Source organism: Pholis gunnellus, assembly GCF_910591455.1.
Source record: "Pholis gunnellus genome assembly, chromosome: 3".
NCBI classification, from domain to species: domain Eukaryota; kingdom Metazoa; phylum Chordata; class Actinopteri; order Perciformes; family Pholidae; genus Pholis; species Pholis gunnellus.
In genome coordinates, this window is record NC_136529.1 from 22,724,899 (window position 1) to 22,743,907 (window position 19,009).

General features: G+C 40.1%; 3 protein-coding genes across 3 annotated transcripts; all 3 read left to right on the plus strand.

Annotated features, from left to right (window-relative positions):
• Window positions 1-809: 809 nt before the first annotated feature.
• LOC306714306 (blue-sensitive opsin-like) lies at window positions 810-3,504 on the plus strand (the record flags this gene model as incomplete). The annotated part of the gene is made up of 5 exons (XM_079184295.1): window positions 810-1,188; window positions 1,292-1,460; window positions 1,553-1,718; window positions 2,104-2,343; window positions 3,400-3,504. The coding sequence occupies 5 exons, from the start codon at window positions 810-812 to the stop codon at window positions 3,502-3,504; spliced, it is 1,059 nt and encodes a 352-aa protein (XP_079040421.1).
• Window positions 3,505-4,868: 1,364 nt separating this feature from the next.
• LOC306714316 (blue-sensitive opsin) lies at window positions 4,869-7,062 on the plus strand (the record flags this gene model as incomplete). The annotated part of the gene is made up of 5 exons (XM_079184306.1): window positions 4,869-5,247; window positions 5,753-5,921; window positions 6,145-6,310; window positions 6,405-6,644; window positions 6,958-7,062. The coding sequence occupies 5 exons, from the start codon at window positions 4,869-4,871 to the stop codon at window positions 7,060-7,062; spliced, it is 1,059 nt and encodes a 352-aa protein (XP_079040432.1).
• A 5,840-nt stretch (window positions 7,063-12,902) lies between these two features.
• LOC306714297 (red-sensitive opsin) lies at window positions 12,903-15,065 on the plus strand (the record flags this gene model as incomplete). Its single annotated transcript, XM_079184284.1, has 6 exons — window positions 12,903-13,005; window positions 13,713-14,009; window positions 14,122-14,290; window positions 14,378-14,543; window positions 14,633-14,872; window positions 14,967-15,065. 6 exons carry the CDS (start codon window positions 12,903-12,905, stop codon window positions 15,063-15,065), a joined length of 1,074 nt encoding a protein of 357 aa, XP_079040410.1.
• Window positions 15,066-19,009: the final 3,944 nt, after the last annotated feature.

Consider the following 19,009-nt stretch of genomic DNA (forward strand, 5'->3'; position numbering starts at 1 on the left):
GCAAAAACCTGCTGCAATCTTCCTTAAGAAAGTGGGATCAACCTGCTTGGATCAGTCGTGATGTTAAGAACAAGTTTGCTTGTGTACATACACAAGTGCACCGTGTACACATTTATATGCCTTTGTGTTCCTAGATTCAGATATTTGTAGATAATGTTGATACGATCGACCAAATCTTGAAATTCTTGTTCACTGACCAATACGGTGATGTTCTTAACAGCAGGATGTGTGTAACTTTCAGCATTCACATTCATAATTTAGACCATTGTCTTGCTTACCATGAACAACAACCTCTTACAAAGATCTACTATATCTCTTAAACTGCCGTTAGATAAGCACCAACGCAGGCTTTCCAACCATTAGCTTGTGCAAGTGTATTTTGTGTATTTTCCAATGACACTAACACTAAATACAATTTGCAGCACGTGTTGTTGTCTTTAAATACATGGCAGACGTTGTCCTCAACCCTCGATGCCAGCTGTAATGCAAGAGCCGGTTGCCCCACTTTTTTGAAACATGCGATGTAAACAACTTGGCAGCTCTGCCGGAACTGTTACCCGCTAAATGACTTACACTAATCAATGCAAACACGAATGAATCAGTTAATTATAGTCATCGTTTGTTGGGGACATTACATTAGATCCCAAGGGACATCCTGTGACCCTTTATAAAAGTCAGTCCTCCACAAAAGTTGAACAAGACGTTAGGGACACAGACTTCCCAGTATTGAGATCTGTCTCTTAAATAGTCTATTCTTTTGTCTTAATTTATTATATATGTGATATAGACGAAGCGACAACACCGCCTAAATGAAAGCAAATCGTGGCATGGAGCTGCCAGAGGACTTCTGGATACCCGTCCCCCTGGACACCAACAACATCACGTCACTCAGTCCTTTCCTGGTCCCCCAGGACCACTTGGGAAACTCAACCACCTTCTACTCCATGGCAGGATTCATGTTCTTCACATTTGTGTGTGGCACTAGCATTAACGTCCTCACCATTGCATGCACCATCCGATACAAGAAGCTCCGGTCCCACCTCAACTACATCCTGGTGAACTTGGCCGTGGCAAACCTTCTTGTGTCCTGTGTGGGCTCCTTCACAGCTTTCTGCTCCTTTTCAGCCAGATATTTCATCTTTGGACCACAAGCATGCAAAATCGAAGGCTTTTTGGCAACGCTTGGCGGTAAGATTTCCACTGTGGTTTCAAAACACTAAACTAATTCCATTTGCCTTTCCATTACTGGATTTTGTATTACTTGTATAATTGTATGTCCATCTCATTTCAGGTATGGTAAGCCTGTGGTCTCTTGCTGTGATAGCTTTTGAAAGATGGCTGGTCATCTGCAAGCCACTTGGTAACTTTATTTTCAAGCCCGACCATGCTCTAGCCTGCTGTGCATTCACCTGGGTGTTTGCACTGATTGCCTCAGTTCCTCCACTGGTCGGATGGAGCAGGTCAGTATTACTCGCACACCCTTACATCTGCACTGATAACAGGGATGCAAAGCTGCTGTGCTCACTCATTGCTCTTGTGTTTGTCTCTCCAGGTACATCCCAGAAGGCCTGCAGTGCTCCTGTGGTCCAGACTGGTACACCACCAACAACAAATACAACAATGAATCCTACGTGATATTTCTCTTCTGCTTCTGCTTCGCCGTTCCCTTTGCGACCATTATCTTTTGCTACACCCAGCTCCTTTTTGTACTGAAAATGGTGAGGCAAATCACAAAAAACATCTTCAATTTGATAACATAAAACTTAAATGAAGTTACTTTGGTTCACCAAAATGTTTTTGTTTTGAAAAGATGTAACTTTATCACTAAAAAAGTCTTCTTACAATTGAACAGCATTTATATTTAAAGGCACATTATCTTATGTCTCAAGGCCGAAGTATCATTTGACTGACTTATCTCAAGACTGTGCAAATTTGAGTCAATACATGTCCATGCACAGTCCTTGTGAAGCAGTCCCATCAACAACGTGGTTCTGACAGGCATGGTTGGGAAAATACTCAACACATGCAGTCATTGAAATTGCCGGTGATACTACTGGCTTAGTAAAAGAATCTTTGACCCAACTCACCTTTCTTCCTCAACAGGCAGCGAAGGCCCAAGCAGAGTCTGCCTCCACACAGAAGGCAGAGCGGGAGGTGACCAGGATGGTGGTTCTCATGGTGATGGGCTTCCTGGTGTGCTGGTTGCCTTACGCCTCCTTTGCTCTTTGGGTTGTGAATAATCGAGGAGAAACATTCGACCTGAGACTGGCGACCATACCCTCCTGCCTCTCGAAGGGCTCTGCGGTCTACAACCCTGTCATCTATGTTGTCTTCAATAAACAGGTTGGTTAAATATTGTGATGAAGAACAATTTTAAAAAGTGATGCGCTTTTTGCTTCATGCAAAGAAGCATGCGGGAAAACGGCTGGACTGCTGAAAATGTGCAAAAATTGTCTCTGTGTTTCATGTGTGTACAATCTTATAATCTTACCTCAGTCTGAGTGCAACATTTTGTAATATGAGCATACCGTTACCTCCTCTTAGCTTTTAAAGGGAAAATCCGTCACCTTTTATGTGGATGTCCAGTTAGTGCTATTGGTAAATGTAGTCCACTGAAGAAATTAACTCCCCGGTGCGTACTATCTGCTTTCCGAGTGAATATCTGAGTCAGCCAAAGCACTGTCACATGTACACTGTCAAAGATTCTTGCTGTCTATTACATCCTCTGCACTTATATTTGTGGCTGCTATTTTTGCTGTTGGATGTGTAACACAGGCAAAGAGAACAAAGTTTAAAGAGGTATTGCCCCCCAAAGTTACCAAAGCTGAAATAGCACTCTGTAGTTTTTCCGTATACTAAGTACGTTACTGTCCCGTCACTGGTATAAGTAACAACAACAGATTTAGCAGCTGCGCCCCAGAGACACAGAGAACATCACGAACAACTGCAGGCCTTTTTGACACTATCTACTTTGATAGCTATAGAAATAAGGTTGAAAATCTGCAAATATTAACATTGACAGACCATCCAGTAACTTTCAGGCTTTGAGTCAATGCTGTATTGTATTGATCCGAGTATACTCTACTGCTGCAATATTTGTTTTATCAATTTAAAAAACATGTTAAATCATTTATCTATTCACTTCGCTATGTCATGTGTAGACAAATATAATATATTTAAGTTTTTGAAAATTGAAACAATCCCACTGAAAGCTGGTGCAGTTTGCAGTATCTTCCGCAGTGCCTGTTTAGATAAAACCACCGGTGGGTGCCAAAGTACATTTTTATATTTTATACATAGTGTCTTTAATGGTTTATCAGTTATCTTTATACATGATGATAACAAAGATACCATATGTACATGTTAACTACTTTGATGATCTGTTTTTTTCCTTTTCAGTTCCGTTCATCCATGATGAAGATGCTGGGGATGAGTGGAAGTGACGATGAAGAGTCGTCAACGTCAGTGTCAGTGACCGAAGTCTCAAAAGTTGGTCCTGCTTAGGCTGAACATCAAGACTTGCCACTAATGATTGTTAATTGTATATAACAGTAAATGTACATGTGTTTTGTCATATGAAAAAATATGACTGCAATGTTGCTAATCAAGTAAGAAATCATAAATAATCTGCAAAATTAAAAATGAAAAAAAACAACAGTTGGTAGTAGTGGTTTGTGTCTTTATGTTGATGACATTCACTGGTTTGGAATGTTTCCTTATAAGGTGTTGTGGTGTAAAGCACATATTCATGTGGTGACAATGAAGTTATTTTTTATCTCTGCCAGGAGATTATGACATCAGTCGTGAGTGTGCATCTCTGTGTTTGTCCACGGCTAATCTCGCATACTGCTGCACCGAAACTGAATAATAATGTGGGTACTTATTTATGGCTGCATGCTCAAGGACTTCTCGTGGTTGCAGTGGCTCACACTTTCTCTAAACACCTTTTGTTGCCTGTTTGATACTGCCATTGACTGCCTGCTGACTGCTGATTCCCCACTCTCTACTCTTAACCGACACCCTGTCGATAGGGGCCGCAAATGATCACACAGCTGAGTGCATTGCCATCGCCTTTGCCGCTGCTCTGCAGCCAGACACACAGTCATTCCATGCCGTTTTATTAGACATCAACCTTACGTTTAACTGTATGGTCAAAAATATTTTCGGTTGCGGTTACGCTCGTGAGACAGGGCTGAGATGTGTGCCGGCACAAAGACAGGGCAGACATCTGCATAAATTCAAATGAGAGCATATGTGTTTTGTGTGAGACGTGCAAGTGAAAAACACGTCTGATACACTTGTTAGCCAATTGTGGGTTGTAGTCATTCAATCAAAAACATTACAGCAGTGGTCGTTGCAGACACACCTGGCAGAGAAATTGTTACTGTTAAGGATTTCAAACTCTCACGAACAGATGATTCTAACCAAAATCTAAATCTAGTTTGCAAACTAATTTTTAATATTTGATTAAATCAACAGCTGTTTCTTTGAAAATGTTGGTAACATAAAGCCTTAGGCAGCTACATCCTGGATAACTGAGGGCCGAATGCATCCAACTGACTCTGACCCTGACCATCATTTGTGATCAAAGGTGATGCATGTTATTTTGGGAGTGCGTCATGTGTGTATACTTCCCCAACAGAAGTAGCATATGTGAGGTCCGTGCGTATTGGCTGTGAACCAAAGCTTTAAAGCTCCTCCTTAAAGCCAATTAAGTCGAACCTGAGTAATAGTCAAAAGTCCTATAAAAGCGCCTTTGACGCCCCATCAGCAAGAGACAAGCCTCTTTTAGAATACGTAAGACATCAAGTGTGTCAGTATTATTTAATTTTTTTATTTTTATTTATTTGACACACAACTAGAGAAAAATGAGGGGAATTCGCTCAACAGAGCTCCCAGAAGACTTCTGGATTCCCATCCCTCTGGACACCAACAACATCACATCCCTCAGCCCGTTCCTGGTTCCCCAAGATCACTTAGGGAGCACGGCGATCTTTTATTCCATGTCAGCACTTATGTTCTTCCTGTTTGTGGCCGGCACATCCATTAATGTCCTCACTATTGCATGCACTGTTCAATATAAGAAGCTCCGGTCTCATCTGAACTACATCCTGGTAAACTTGGCTGTGGCAAACCTCATCGTTGCCGCTGTGGGCTCCTTCACCTGCTTCATCTGCTTTGCCTTCAAATACATGATTCTTGGTCCACTGGCGTGCAAGATCGAAGGATTTGCAGCAACTCTTGGTGGTAAGGAGTTAAATGCATTCTTGTAATTTAAAAACAAGGGCTGTTAAATATAATACTATCATAGAGCGAGTGATTTATAGCTCATTATATTACCATAAAGGTAAAGATGTCTGATTTTATTGTGAGAATGGCTTCTAATAACTTTTTCCCATTACAGAACAATCTATAATGGACAACTGTGTGGATTAGCCAGATCCTCTTATTGTGTCTTCTACCTACAGTCTTTTAAAGAAGACTGGCCACCATCTTTTTGTCTAAACTTAAAATCATTTTGCATCAGATACTGTGTTACGGTTTCACCTGCCTATTAATGTAAACAACTTTAAAACTATTTGAATTCAAGTGCAGTCTATTCACTTCTTTAATGAAAATGTAATAGCAAAATATTTAACATTATGCCAATTACCCTGCTTTGTTATGTTTTAGCTTCCATTAGAGACACGCAATATAATTAGTTTAAGCTCAGTGAGGCAGCTGTCTTTTATTATTTTCTGTCTTGTTCCAGGTATGGTAAGCCTGTGGTCTCTTGCTGTGATAGCATTTGAAAGATGGCTGGTCATCTGCAAGCCACTCGGGAACTTCTCCTTCAAGCCTTCTCATGCTATGGTTTGCTGCGCAATGACTTGGGTCTTTGCTTTAATCGCTTCAGTTCCTCCTCTGGTTGGATGGAGTAGGTCAGTATACAAAGGCCAAACACACATGCAGGTTTATTAGTTTTTAATAATTTATTTAATAATTGAGATAAGTCCTTCTGCAACTGACCTTTTAATAATGTAATCCTCCCCTCTCTTATAAGAGCTCTTGTAGGGATATTTTGTATGTCCTGCCCCCAGTCACGCAGCCACCACACGAGTATCTACAGTACAGTACATAGTGATTCATTGTCTGTCTCTCCAGGTACATCCCAGAGGGCATGCAGTGCTCCTGTGGACCGGACTGGTACACAACCAACAACAAATACAACAATGAGTCCTATGTGATGTTCCTCTTCGGCTTCTGCTTTGCTGTTCCCTTCAGCACCATCGTTTTCTGCTACTCACAGCTGCTTTTCATGCTGAAATCGGTAGGCAATACGCCGGGTTTGGGTTGATACCGTGTGTGTGTGTGTGTGTGTGCTTCCATCAGACTTACCACTTGTACTACTTCTCCCCCAACAGGCAGCGAAGGCCCAAGCAGAGTCTGCCTCCACACAGAAGGCAGAGCGGGAGGTGACCAGGATGGTGATTCTCATGGTGCTGGGCTTCCTGGTGTGCTATATGCCTTACGCCTCCTTTGCTCTTTGGGTCGTGAATAATCGAGGAGAAACATTCGACCTGAGACTGGCGACCATACCCTCCTGTCTGTCTAAAGCCTCCACAGTCTACAATCCCGTTATCTACATCTTCCTCAATAAACAGGTTGGTTCATTGTTCACTCTGATGCAACATCTCAGACCAGTGGTGCCTTCTAAAGGTGGCGGAACAAAAAGCTTGCTCCGTCCTCACACAGAAAACCTGACATGCATTTAACAACTGCAGATTTGATTTATTTATTTCATTTGGATTATTTGGACAGAAAGAATCACTGTCATAACGGGGTCACCTGATATCGTGGTACAGCGGTAATCTCTGAAGAGAATTACCTGCAACGTTGCTTATGTTTGTAAATTATATGCAGCAATGGAAAAGACATTACCTTCATCAACAATTTTTTTTTTTTTTCCCCTTTCAGTTCCGCTCATGTATGAGGACGATGCTGGGCATGAGTGACGGCGATGATGAGGAGTCATCGACAAGTCAATCTGTCACTGAAGTCTCTAAAGTTGGACCTTCTTAGATTGTTAATTTTGATGATTTACATATTGTAAATATGAACAAATATCATGACAAATGGAATTGTATTATTTTGAAAGAGTTATATGCAAGGAAAAATGTTAAAAAAAAGAAATGCCATTAAGATTACTTTGGTCGCTTGAAACCCATAGTAGTTATTAGTCAATTAACTGTTGCAAGCAAATGCTTATAGTATATAATAAATATTTGTGAATGAGTTTGAAAAGTTGTACTGTATTTGTTTTATAGAGATTAATTAACCTGTAGTTAAACCTAGAGTTAGTAAACAGCAGACATACAGTTTAACAGCTTATTTCGCATGAGAGACAATTACTGACAATGTTGGGCAAACACTGCATCGGATCACCTCTTCAGATAGTTTCTGAGATTAGGGGGATGTTCTTGGGTCCTTATGTAATGCTTGTCCCAGTAAAGAAAAGGTATATGGTCCCGTAGTCACCCCCCCCCCCCCCCCAACACACACATTTCTTTTAGTGTTTAAAAGAACGCCCAAACATGTCCCTCCAACTCACTGTGGATATTTTTAACCTAAATGTGTTGCAAAACGTCATCAGTGAGCTGGAGGGAGAATTTGCGGTAACATTTCTTTTGACATTCAAGCACATGAGGAAAACATTTATATATGTTTCTTGGTCGTGTCAACTTGCACCAGGAATTCAATTCGGAGAGTATAGGCTTCAAATGGGAGAGTGGAAGCCCAGTCTAGCATTTGAAGCCCATCTGTCTATCTGCAGATCTTTCACAGACAACATCAACCCGTTCATTCATTCATATGTATTCAAAATAGAATCTATCGGACACCACTGTGGTGTAAAAGACTGAGACAAGTCAACGTTCAGCCTACGGATGGCGCCAAACTGCCTCGTTCACACAGCAAGTACCACGTGAACTGTTTACTGTAACCTTACAACTGTGAGTAAATCAGTACGGAAAAGACTGTCAAGGAGACTAGGTCTTTTTGTTTTGATAGTACATCGACTAATAAATATATAATATTATTATAAGACAGTGTTATATAATATATTAGACTATTATACTATTTATTATATTATAATTACATTTTGACTCAAGGTTTTCCTTCTACTGAAAACACTGCCAGACTCATATTAAATCCAGTCTGTCAGTCATTCTTACCTCTTGCCCACAATGTTGCAGGAACGCGGTTCACAAGTTCACTCACCAAGCCGAGACTTTACCGTACAGAGTTCAGAGGATAACTTAGCAGACGAACACACACACATATTTGTGAGCAGGAATGATTTTCTACATATTATACACAATAAAAGTGCAACAGAAACAAGATATATCATTGTGCTTTAAGACAATAAGTCAAAGAGGGTTAACTGAATAGGATTACCCACTAATCTCTGTAATCACACAAGTCATACTATTTACATTTCACAACGTATGTGCCTCAGTATTGTAACCAACCGTTGCCTATAAATCCATCAATATACAATATATATCAAACACAATACATCTAAACATATCAAGCTATGTTAAAAAAAAAAAAATGCTGTGGAAGATTTTGTGCTCTTATTTTTAGTTTTACATCTGAAAATGATGAATATTACAAGCAAACACACGTGGTTAAATGTTGCCTGCCTGTCTGCCATGCTGCTGAGAACAGATGAAAATCAGTCAGTCAAATCAATACGTCGACACAGTTGCCTCTGGGTCGTAGGCCACCACGGGTCAGCTGTGCTGCAGGGAAAAGCAAAAGGGGGAAACAAGACCACTCTTTTCATCACATCGTCCCTCAACAACATCTACGCACAAATCTGAGAACATGGATCATTACCTGATGTGAAGTGAACGCGATATGGGAGCAAAGATGGACATGGTTCACTTCACACCAGTGTAATTAGGGCAGCAGACCACCTGCTATTCAGACAGCGAGCGCACAGACCAGACTTTCACACCAGCTCGTGGTGGTTCATGGAGATTCTCGTCGCTAGTCGGGAGCAAATCTGAGTTCTGCTAGTAGTGAACTTTTACCAATCACGAATAGTTCAGAACTAGCGGAATTCCAGACCTACCCTCGAAACATCACAGCATCACATGGAAAATAGGAATCAAAAAACATGAACTGGTATCAACCCCACCTCTTGGATGATAGCAATACTCCCCCCTAAGACAATGCAGCAGTACTTCATAAACAATATTGAAAATACAAAGTTAAACATGAATAGACACATATTATTTAAATGAAGGAAAATAGTAGAACCGTTTACAGATTTCTTTAGTTTCAGGATCCATCTTCTCCTTGATCTGCAGTCCTTGTCCCACATGGAGGTCTTAACAAATCTGCGAGCCAGCCACTTGAGCAAGAAGTGGACTCGAGAGAAACACAGCATCAACAGATTAACATAAACTAGCAGCTTTTGTTGACCTGTGATCCAAGCTGAACTGTTGCTCCGGAAAGATTATCGCGTTACGGAGTGAGCACGCCAGAAGTAATTACTCTGTGTTAATCTGTTTTGTGGAGGAACCTGAACTGTCCGTATAATCTACTTTGGTCTGCTGGATGAGAACTCCTCACCTGCGTCAACCCACTTCTGATTAGCGGTTCAACACTAAGAGGGGAGAAACCGCTAGGACAGCTGGTACCCTTGTTTTTGGCTTAATTCCTTGCTTAGATACATTGATAGTGTCACTTTTATCAATGGTGATGGTTGCTTGGTACAGAGGCTCTTGAGCATGCAATGCAGGGCATATCCTCATCCACACCTGATTGAATATCTGGGCCCACCTGAGGGCTTCACAACCATTGGGTTCCTCCAGTGTCACCACTTGCAAAACTGCTTCTTTATGTGGATTCGTAAAGACTGAGAAATGGGGAGTCTGAATGCAACCAACAGAAGTAAAGCGCTAATGTTAGGCTATGAACGAATTACAGCACAGTCGACTTCACGTGTCACTGCTAAACTAAAGGCAGACTCGTAATTCGGCCTGATGACGTTTTGTAGTCTCATTTAGCCACTTGTTAGAAACCGCCTTTTTTTAAGACACATAAAAGCTTCAAAATTCATGAGAGGGGTATTTACTGATGTACTTTGTCATAAAAAAAAATATAACATCTCTTAAGCTTGTGTTAACCACAGACCTTTTTTTCAGGCATCTAACCAAAAACCCACAATAAAAAAATCCCTTGACTTCAAGAAGAGAGAACCGGAAGTGCTAAAATGCTGACTCCTTCCCGTGTTTTAGGTCTCGTTCCTGCAGCACACAATTGGGTGTTGCAGATTGTATACAGTGAAAGCATCCGTCTGAAGAGAGGCATCAGAGGCAGAGAAAGAGCTTCTTTGCGAAGCCGATGTCTGCATGCGTGTTTCATACTGTATGATGTGGTATGTAATAGTAACTGTGTATCTTCTGAGCCATCTGGCAGCGCATCAGTTACTACATCCTGACCAATTTGGGTGGAAAAATCAAAGAACTTTAGATAAGGGTGAGAGGGTAACAAGTGTACTTATTACAACACTCTAGCTAGACATAGTTTTAAAATCATGGACCACACATGGTTGTTAAAAACATGAGAGAATATATGAACACCTCAACGAGTACGAATATGTGGTGTTGATCGCGGTTTAGCAAGATTGTTGTTGCTTTAAAATGATGAAAGCATGTTTGCCCCTCAATGGTGCAGTCACACATACCTTACTGTATAACGTCATGGTCTCATGCTGAGCGGACTTTGTAATTGTGCCTTAAAAGTTCAGGACAGAAGGAAGGACAGCGATCACCACAGTCAAACTCTCTAGAGAAAAAAAATGTACTGACAAATTCAGATTGTTGACACTGGTTTTTAATGCCTGAACGTTTGTTGCTCCTACATCTCTTTTGCATGCATGCATTTGCATACAGGATGAAGCCACTTTTTGGAGAAAGATGGTTCTGTTAATGGTCTGGATTTGCAGGCTGTTCATTTGTTTGTCTAGGTAGTTTGTCTCTCCTGTTTTTTGTGTATTCATTGGATTTGTAATGCTCTGAGGGGCAAAAAGCTTGCCATCACGGCCTCCCCCTGGCTGCATCCCACTGCCTCCCGGATCTGATCTCTCTCCAAAACGTTTGCATCTTTTGTACATCTCCGTTGTCTCTGCGTGATGAATTGCACAAATAAGGACAGCGGCACACACCATCTCTCTCCTCAAAAGCCTTCACGTTGTTGCCCTCGATTGTACACGTTTCAAAGTGACAGAGATTGTCGTGTGAAGAATTAGACAGCTTAAGAGACAAGAGAAACCTACATTCACACTTCCACGCACTGGGTCAATCTCTGCATAACGTGGATGTGATAGTAGGATCGTGTGTTCAAGAAAGTCCCAACAATTGCACTTTTGAAGTATTGTGAAGTGTTGCCTATAGGACATTTTAGATATTAAGTAAGACTGAATCCCCCCCAATACAATTCATGGAGGACCATGTAACATTAGATGTCTGGGCTAATTTGATGCACCGTCAACTGATTGGCCTTTACGTAAAATAAATGGAGATTTAAAAAAATCCAACCATCAATGCATCATTTAAATCCCATTTTCAACTATGTTAGAAAGCAACATAAGCTTGCAGAAATAGACAGTAATTAAGAATGCAAGAGGACGCCAAATTCCTTAATCACTAGCTGCTCTGATCCGCTAAATACACACTATCCTGTTGGGAACACCCTGAACTGGAGAGCTTTGGACTGACACAGCTGTCACCCAGCGTCATTTTGCCAAAAATATCTCAAATTCACAACTAATTACAAGCATCCTGAAGACCAGTGATCAAATATCCACAATGAAATATCACAGTATTTCTTTTAATGATATCAGCACCACGCTGCCTTGATTTCTCATTATTTCAGTATTTATTTTGTTCATTGTTATTCAAGCCAATAATCCTGCCCCTCTGCTCACTGACTCAAGACAAAGAATGTGCATGCATATCACTCCAGCCTTTCAAAAGTGTTTTTTTCGACAGCCGGCCCTCAGATATCGTGATGAGATACCCTCGCACCTTTGCCTTTGACACACGGATTATGACGTGACTTATGGGGTCAAAGCAGAGTCTAAAAACCCAACGTGCTGATGTGAACTCTCAAATCTGCCCGGCTTAAAGCTGACTGACTATTATAGTTTGGCTACTTTTCGAATTAAGCTGCTTTAAGACTTGGCTGTCCTCTCATGCCCACCAGGGTCCGCATCTACAGTATGTACTTACCTGGACAACAACATCACACACAATATGAAATCAAGTTGCACAGTTCTCCTGTGTTTGTCTTAGCTTCACAACAGATGCAATTCAAGATATTAGGTTTCCCAATGTGGAATTATTCCTCTTCATTTAAAAGTAAAAGAAAATTATTATTTGCTTTGAAGCTTAATTTACCATTTGATACACATACTCAGTGTTGCTTTACTTATTATTTCTAAATTGTTGTAGTTGTATAGAAAAAGACAATATTGGCTACAGCAGGTCTCAATGAAATCAAACAATGGCTCAACATTGACTTTTGTGTGTTAGTCAAAGGTCTGGCAACTAATTCCCATTTTAACGGCGTGGAAGGCAATCCGCTTTCAAGATTATTTGGTCATTTTGTGTCTTAAGGTCATAAGCTAATAGTTTTAATTACGGTTCAAATAAGTTTGCCGTTGGTGGCTTTGACGCAGTATCACTGCCAAGCAGGACACCACAGATAAACTAACATCCTTATCCAATCAGAGGTCTACGTCCGCTTCAGAGTATAAAAGCTAAAGTCAGATGTGTTGCACCAGGCACCCAAGGAGGTTGCAAGTGACAAGAAAGGTCAACTGCTGAGGTCCTCCCTTTACGATCAGAATGGCAGAAGAGTGGGGAAAACAGGCATTTGCTGCCAGGCGGTACAATGAAGATACAACACGAGGATCTGTCTTCGTCTACACAAACAGCAATCACACCAAAGGTACAGTATCATCATTTATCATCAGTTTTTTAATAATTCATTGGGTATGTTAACCAGAGCGAAATCTACACAATGTTTGCCAATAGAACATAATTTAGATGTAATGATTCACTACCTTATTTTGTTGACTTTAAAGGTAAATTCACTCACTTTAGTAATCTTTAAAGTCAGTATGGTTGAATTTTCGAGACTTAAAATAATTATATTTGGTAATTTCTTTACATACACACACACTTATTGAGTTACAAAGTATATAGATCATTTTAATTCATTAAATTAGTTATTTTTGATTGATCCTTTTATACCAGCAAGAATTAATTTGATAATGTTGCATGACATATGACAGATCCTTCTTTTATTTGAAAATACTGTACTCTACATAATTACATAATTACAGATTTGTTCTGTCTCTTCACCAGAGATTGAGCTCTATCTCATAAGCATTTTGCTCCCAAGCCGCTACGCAAGACTGTGAACTTGGTTAATGTGAACGCTTGTGGTTAGAGGTTGTATCGTTGTAAATTCACATTGACAAAAGCTTTAGGGTTAAAACTAAAAACGTTCGTCTCATTCTTATTATCATTTAATACATAAATAAGGGCTGTCTCAGTCTTCCTAAGACAAAATAAGATGTTTTTAAAAAGATGTGGACTACATGACATTCTATACTGTGAAACTAAATATGTGATTGCTTTTTGTTCTTTCAGATCCATTTGAGGGTCCTAACTACCACATTGCTCCTCGATGGGTTTACAACCTTTCAACAGCCTGGATGTTTGTTGTGGTCTTCCTATCAGTCTTCACCAACGGTCTCGTCTTGGTGGCCACAGCAAAGTTCAAGAAACTCCGTCACCCTCTGAACTGGATCTTGGTCAATCTTGCAATTGCTGATCTTGGAGAGACAGTCCTTGCCAGTACCATCAGTGTGTGCAACCAGATGTTTGGTTACTTCATTCTGGGACACCCAATGTGCATCTTTGAGGGCTACGTCGTCTCAGTCTGTGGTAAGTGGTCACTGTGTTTTTCTCCTCTTTGATTGGAAGCAGTTTTCTCCGTGTAGCGTATGTTAACAGGCTGAGAATGAACCTTTATTGAGTATCCTTATTCTTTACACAGGTATTACCGCTCTCTGGTCCCTGACTATCATCTCCTGGGAGAGATGGATAGTTGTGTGCAAACCTTTTGGAAACGTCAAGTTTGATGCAAAATGGGCCACAGGTGGAATTGTGTTCTCCTGGATCTGGGCTGCCGTGTGGTGTGCTCCCCCCATCTTCGGATGGAGCAGGTAGCCTATTATCTTTTAATCTTGAAAAAAAACTCACTGAGTTTTAAATTAATCAGAACAGTAAACTAAACATTTTTGTTGCATCAGGTACTGGCCTCATGGACTAAAGACTTCCTGTGGACCAGATGTATTCAGCGGAAGTGAAGACCCTGGAGTCCAGTCCTACATGATTGTCCTTATGATTACATGTTGTTTTCTTCCTTTGGCCATCATCATCTTGTGCTACCTTGCAGTCTGGCTGGCTATCCGTGCTGTAAGTTATCTTACCAACAGCATTATACTCTATATAAAGTCGAACACCGCCCGGCTGAATCTCACACTGTGTTGATTTGTGGATCACAGGTTGCCATGCAGCAGAAGGAATCAGAGTCAACCCAAAAAGCTGAGAGAGATGTATCCAGAATGGTCGTTGTCATGATTGTGGCATATATTGTCTGCTGGGGACCTTACACAACTTTTGCCTGCTTTGCCGCGGCTAACCCTGGATATGCCTTCCATCCTCTGGCTGCTGCCGTGCCTGCATACTTTGCCAAGAGCGCCACCATCTACAACCCAGTTATCTATGTCTTTATGAACCGACAGGTGGGCACAACAGTTACATTAACAAATATATCAGCTTCTCTGTGTCCAAAGCAGACATTTTTTAACATGGTTTTTCTCTCTCTCTCCCTAACAGTTCCGTTCATGTATCATGCAGCTCTTTGGCAAAGAAGCGGATGATGGCTCTGAAGTATCCACATCAAAGACAGAGGTCTCCTCCGTGGCTCCTGCATAAAGTTGTTGATATTCTCCTTTTTGGGAAAAAAATGAGAACCATTGTGATTTGTACAGTATATATATATGTATTGTTTCATTTATCTTTCTTTTTTTTTTTTAGTAAATATAGCTTTCTGGCAAAAGACAAAAACGACATCAAAAAATACACAAAGCAAATGAATCATTATATGACTGGTCTTTTTTCAGATGAACATAAATATGAAGCATACTGAAAGTTTTCCTTTTGGTGACTTTTAAAAACTACCGGTGCAGAGATCATCAGATCGGAATCAGAATCAGAATCAGAATCAGAACCGTTTATTGCCACAGTATGTTGAACATACAAGGAATTTGACATGACGGGAGGTGCATAACATTTAACAATTAACAACAATCAACACAGTGCAAAGTAGAAACATATTAAAATGTACAGAAAAATATATAAGATAAAGTAAAATATAAAATAAAGTGAAATATAAAATAAAGTGAAATATAAAAAAATAAAGTGCACAACTGGTGTTAATGTTACTGTTTAGTACGAGACCGTACAAACATTTAAGGTCTCAAAAAACTTTTAAAAATAGGGTTGTGGAGCAGCTCCAGATTGTATATCTTGGTGGAAGTTTTGTAGTAGAACAGGCTAAAAAAACATGAGGGTTGACATCAATCTTACAATGACAGAAGTACTTGATTAAAGAAGTCAGAAGTCCAAGATCACCTGTCCAGATTCTCTTTAACCTCCCCCTGGGATTAAGTTGGCTGAGAAAGACTGCATGATTTTCACAACTGAAAACAAAATCGTTTTCTTAAAATATAATCCAAGCTTGATCAATTGTTAACGCGGAAGAGCAATGTATTGGCTGGAGACAAACACAGCAATTCCACCCTGTAACCAATATATAGTTTTAAAGTGAAAACACAGAGAGAACTTTCGACTAAATGTAGGACTAATGGCATCTAGTGTTGAGGTTGCAGATTGCAACCAACTGAATACTCCTGCTTACCCCTTCTTTCCGAGCATGTCGGAGAACTAGCGTCTCCTTCAGGTAACATTAAAACAATAGTCAGTGTTTGGTTTGTCTGTTCTGGGCTACTTAGAAACATAGCAGTGCAACCTGGCGAACTCTGTGAAGAGGATCCGCTCCATATGATATGAAGGGCTCATTCTAAACGAACAAAAACACAAGGATACTGAGATTCAGGTGATTATACACTAATGAAAACATAGATATGAAAATTGTGCTATTAGATCCCCCATTATTCCTACATGCTGTTCCTTTAATGTAGCTTTTTAGCCTCTTTCTACCTTTTTTTTTGTTTCTAGAAAACAAGCTCTAATGCTCACGCTAACTGCCCCGCACTTAACAACAGAGAGAAAATTTAGTGGCTAGCTGGTCAAAAAGGCAGACTTGTAGGGGCTAAAGACTTATATAGATTTCTCAGAAGTTGGTGGCGACCAGATCGGAGCTCCACTTCAGTGCTAATGTTGCTGTGTGACTCTAATGTTTAGGAAGACAATTTTATACTAACGCGTTAGCGGACAAGGTGTCAGGGATGTGTTGAAGTTTCTCTGCCCCCTGGTGGCCAAAAGGTATAGATGCTACTCCGCATCATTTCAACTCAACCGGGAACCATGGGAATCTGAGTGCACTATAAATCAACATCTTGAGGGCAATTAAGAAAGGTCAGCATACAGACAAATCCTAAAACATGATGTACACTCCGGAAGCAAATGAGTGAAAAAAAAAATCTATTTCAGATCTTAAAGGCAAAAAGCAGCCCAAATTTCGTCTACCAGCCCAATGCTATTTTTCCCAGCCCAACTTAATTAAAAGTAGCCCAAGTAAGCAAAAACCAGCCCAATCTGGCAACACTGAGTGGAGGAAGGAGAAGCTTGGACAACACACACTGAGGGAGAGCGACTTTATTCTGTGCTCAGGTAGACATTACTATATATATCTTTACAAATACTGCTATATTAATGTTCAGAATGTTAAATACAGCTCTTTTAAGAATTATTGCACAGCATATTTACACAAATATTTCTCCACTTGTTATTTGCTACGAAATGTAAAAAAGTTGCTTGCTAGGTTAGGCAGACTGATGAGAACATAAACGCTAAAATTCAAACAATGCAACATCAACTGTAAAGTTGTAGCAGGTCTACAGCTAAATCATCTCGTGGTTAATGTATTATTCACTTTGAGATGTGCTTTATATACATCAGTCTTTCATGTTTAATGTATTAGTGCCTCATCACCATTTCGTTGTGGAATAAAGGTGTAGCTGGAGAAAAAACATTAAACTTCAATATGAAGGAAAACCACAAATATAGAAATCATCCTTGGCAGCACAGAACAATATGAAGATATAAAAGACAATCATTTCATCAGCATACAAATTGAAGTGGAGTGGCTTTTTTTTGTTTGCATTTAGTATTTCCCAGCCTTAAACCAGTGGTGGAAGAAGTATTCAGATAATTTACTTAAGTAAGAGTATTGGAAGTATTGCATGCTAACATTGAAATAACTGAAAACAACTGAAATGTAGTAGCCCTTAGTATAAAGTCAGAGAAAACTAACATATACTTACAACATCTACTTTCTTACTTTACACCACTGCTTAAAATATTACACAACTCCATTTTTTCACTTGCTCTCTTCCACAGGCAGTTCAAAGGTCAGTCTCAGCTACCCAGCAGGCTCCTCACAGGCTTCTGTCAGTATTCTCCTTCTGTATGCTCTGTTTTATTATTTATTTGCTGCATTTTTCCCCCTAAATGCTCCACATGTGCAGTCAAATTGGTGAAGATTGTTTTAATCATATGCTCGTGTTTTGACGATTTGCATGTGTTTTCTTAAGTTGCAGTGCATTGCTCTTAGGGCCACTGTGGATTAATTCATTAGGAGGTTGACATATTTAGTTTGTAGTGAAAAGTCTTTACACATATACAATGGATTGCCATGAAATTCAAAGATATTCAAGGTCCCAAAAGGACAACTCCATTGACTTTGGTGATGCCCTGACTTTTCCTCCAGAGCCACCTCAGGGAGCAGCTGTTTCCTGAAGTGAGTGAGCTTCCTCTGGTTTCACACACTCCTTTCACTGGAGGAACTATAGAAGTGTGTCTCATTATGCAACACATTAGATACAATGACTGACCTCTTGCAAGACACACAGGGTTAACTTTAAAGTTTTTACGTTTCAACACCTGAAACTTACAATTTCACCAAATTATAGTACATTTCAAGACAACAAAATTGTCTTTAAAATGTGCTTCTCCTCGTTTGGTTTGATGCATTGACTTACTCCATATGGAGAGTGATGTATCATTGATAATCCCTCTCCATCAATAATGTTAATTGAACCACATTCCTATACTTAGTTTAACCATAAACAGGTTTGTTACTGTTGATCAATTACTGTATGTAGCCCTGGGGTTAATAAGTTAGGTTTTGAAGAAAACAACTTAAAACAATATTAACGGCAAACCATGGGTTGAAAAAAAAGGAAAACCCACCGATAGTGTTTTCAGTTTGAGCAATGTGTTTTGATTGGTTGTAGGTGAAGGAGAGGGCGGGGTTAAGACAGAAGCGGGAAGACAGGGAAACCGCGAAGGAAGGAAGAGGAAGAAGAGGTGTTTAAATAAAGAACGCCCTCGCAGAACGGGGGTAGATACTATGTTTTGAATGTTTACTTTTAAGAGAACAAAACTGTTAACTGTGGACAGTTGGCACATTGATTGTTTTATATCAGTAGATTTTGCGCGCGCGATACAGAGAACAGGAATTGTAAACGCGCGACCATGTAGAGACAGATATGACATGCTGTAGTGTAATTAAATTAAACATAATTAACTCGACCTTTAAGGGGGGGCGGGCCCCTTGTATAATGGTAGGGGGAACACTGTGGTCTGTTATGGAAAAGTCTTGCAAATCCATATGGTGAAGTACATAGTGAACA